Source organism: Tupaia chinensis, unplaced genomic scaffold, assembly GCF_000334495.1.
Source record: "Tupaia chinensis unplaced genomic scaffold, TupChi_1.0 Scaffold142351_1, whole genome shotgun sequence".
NCBI lineage: Eukaryota > Metazoa > Chordata > Mammalia > Scandentia > Tupaiidae > Tupaia > Tupaia belangeri.
In genome coordinates, this window is record NW_006202199.1 from 115243 (window position 1) to 116213 (window position 971).

The 971-nt window shown below is 33.5% G+C and overlaps 1 protein-coding gene across 1 annotated transcript in view; it reads right to left on the reverse strand.

Moving 5' to 3' along the window:
* LOC102475474 (olfactory receptor 5K3-like) overlaps positions 1-216 on the reverse strand; it is a 936-nt gene extending 720 nt beyond the window's left edge. The window contains exon 1 of the mRNA XM_027766313.1: positions 1-216. This exon is cut by the window's left edge and continues 720 nt beyond it. Coding sequence (XP_027622114.1) covers positions 1-216 — 216 coding nt within the window.
* Positions 217-971: the final 755 nt, after the last annotated feature.

Genomic DNA, 971 nt, shown 5'->3' on the forward strand with positions numbered 1-971 from the left:
GCAGGAATCCACCAGAGCCAGGTTGCCCAGAAAGATGTACATTGGTGTGTGAAGACGACGCTCCATGTAAATCAACGCGACCAGCCCAAGATTGCCCACCATGGTGACGAGATAGATGGCAAAGAAGATCACACACAGAAGGATCTCCAGCTCTGGGTTAATTGAAAATCCTGTGAGGATAAATTCAGTTGCAAAGGAGTGGTTATCCTTGGTCATGCTGACCTTTTCTGTTGAAATAGGAATTATGGATATATGAGATTCTTATTAAAAATGAATAATTTTCCCATTATTATTTTCTCTTATAACACATGGAAGAGCTTCTTTAAACTTCCCCTGCTCTCTCTGGAATACACCCATATGTAACTCTAGGAGGCATTTTTTTCTAAAGTGTTAGTCTTTTTCTTCTAAAAGTGTGACCCTTTAGGTTTTATAAGAATATTTTGACAATTACAGAGATGACTAAAATGGAAAAGGGCTGTCTTTATTAATTTATGCTAGAATAATTGTCAAATATAGGGCACCTCTTTTGGTTCATTGTTCCCCAATAATTCATGTCAATTTGTACTCAAATTCCTTTAAATAAATTTAGAATGAATTTTCCTATATATAGACTGTTTTCTCCCCGTACTGAGGAAACATTTTTTCTATTCTCCCATTAAATGCATACTTCAGTCATTTATTCTTATCTATGGGACACGTATTTCAAGATGTCCAGTGTACATTTGAAATTTCAGGTAATACTGAAGAGTATATGTATTCTATTTTCTCCTATCCATTCATACCTACGATGAAAGCCTACTTTATATGATAGGCACAATAAGAGAGTCTAAACAATAATTAATAGTGAAATGGAAAAATTATTACAATATATGTCATAAAAGCATATGAATATTGTCTTTATCTCTGTCTTAAAATATCTTATTGTAGTGAACTCTATTCTTGATATTATGTAAAATAATATTTGGGTTCAG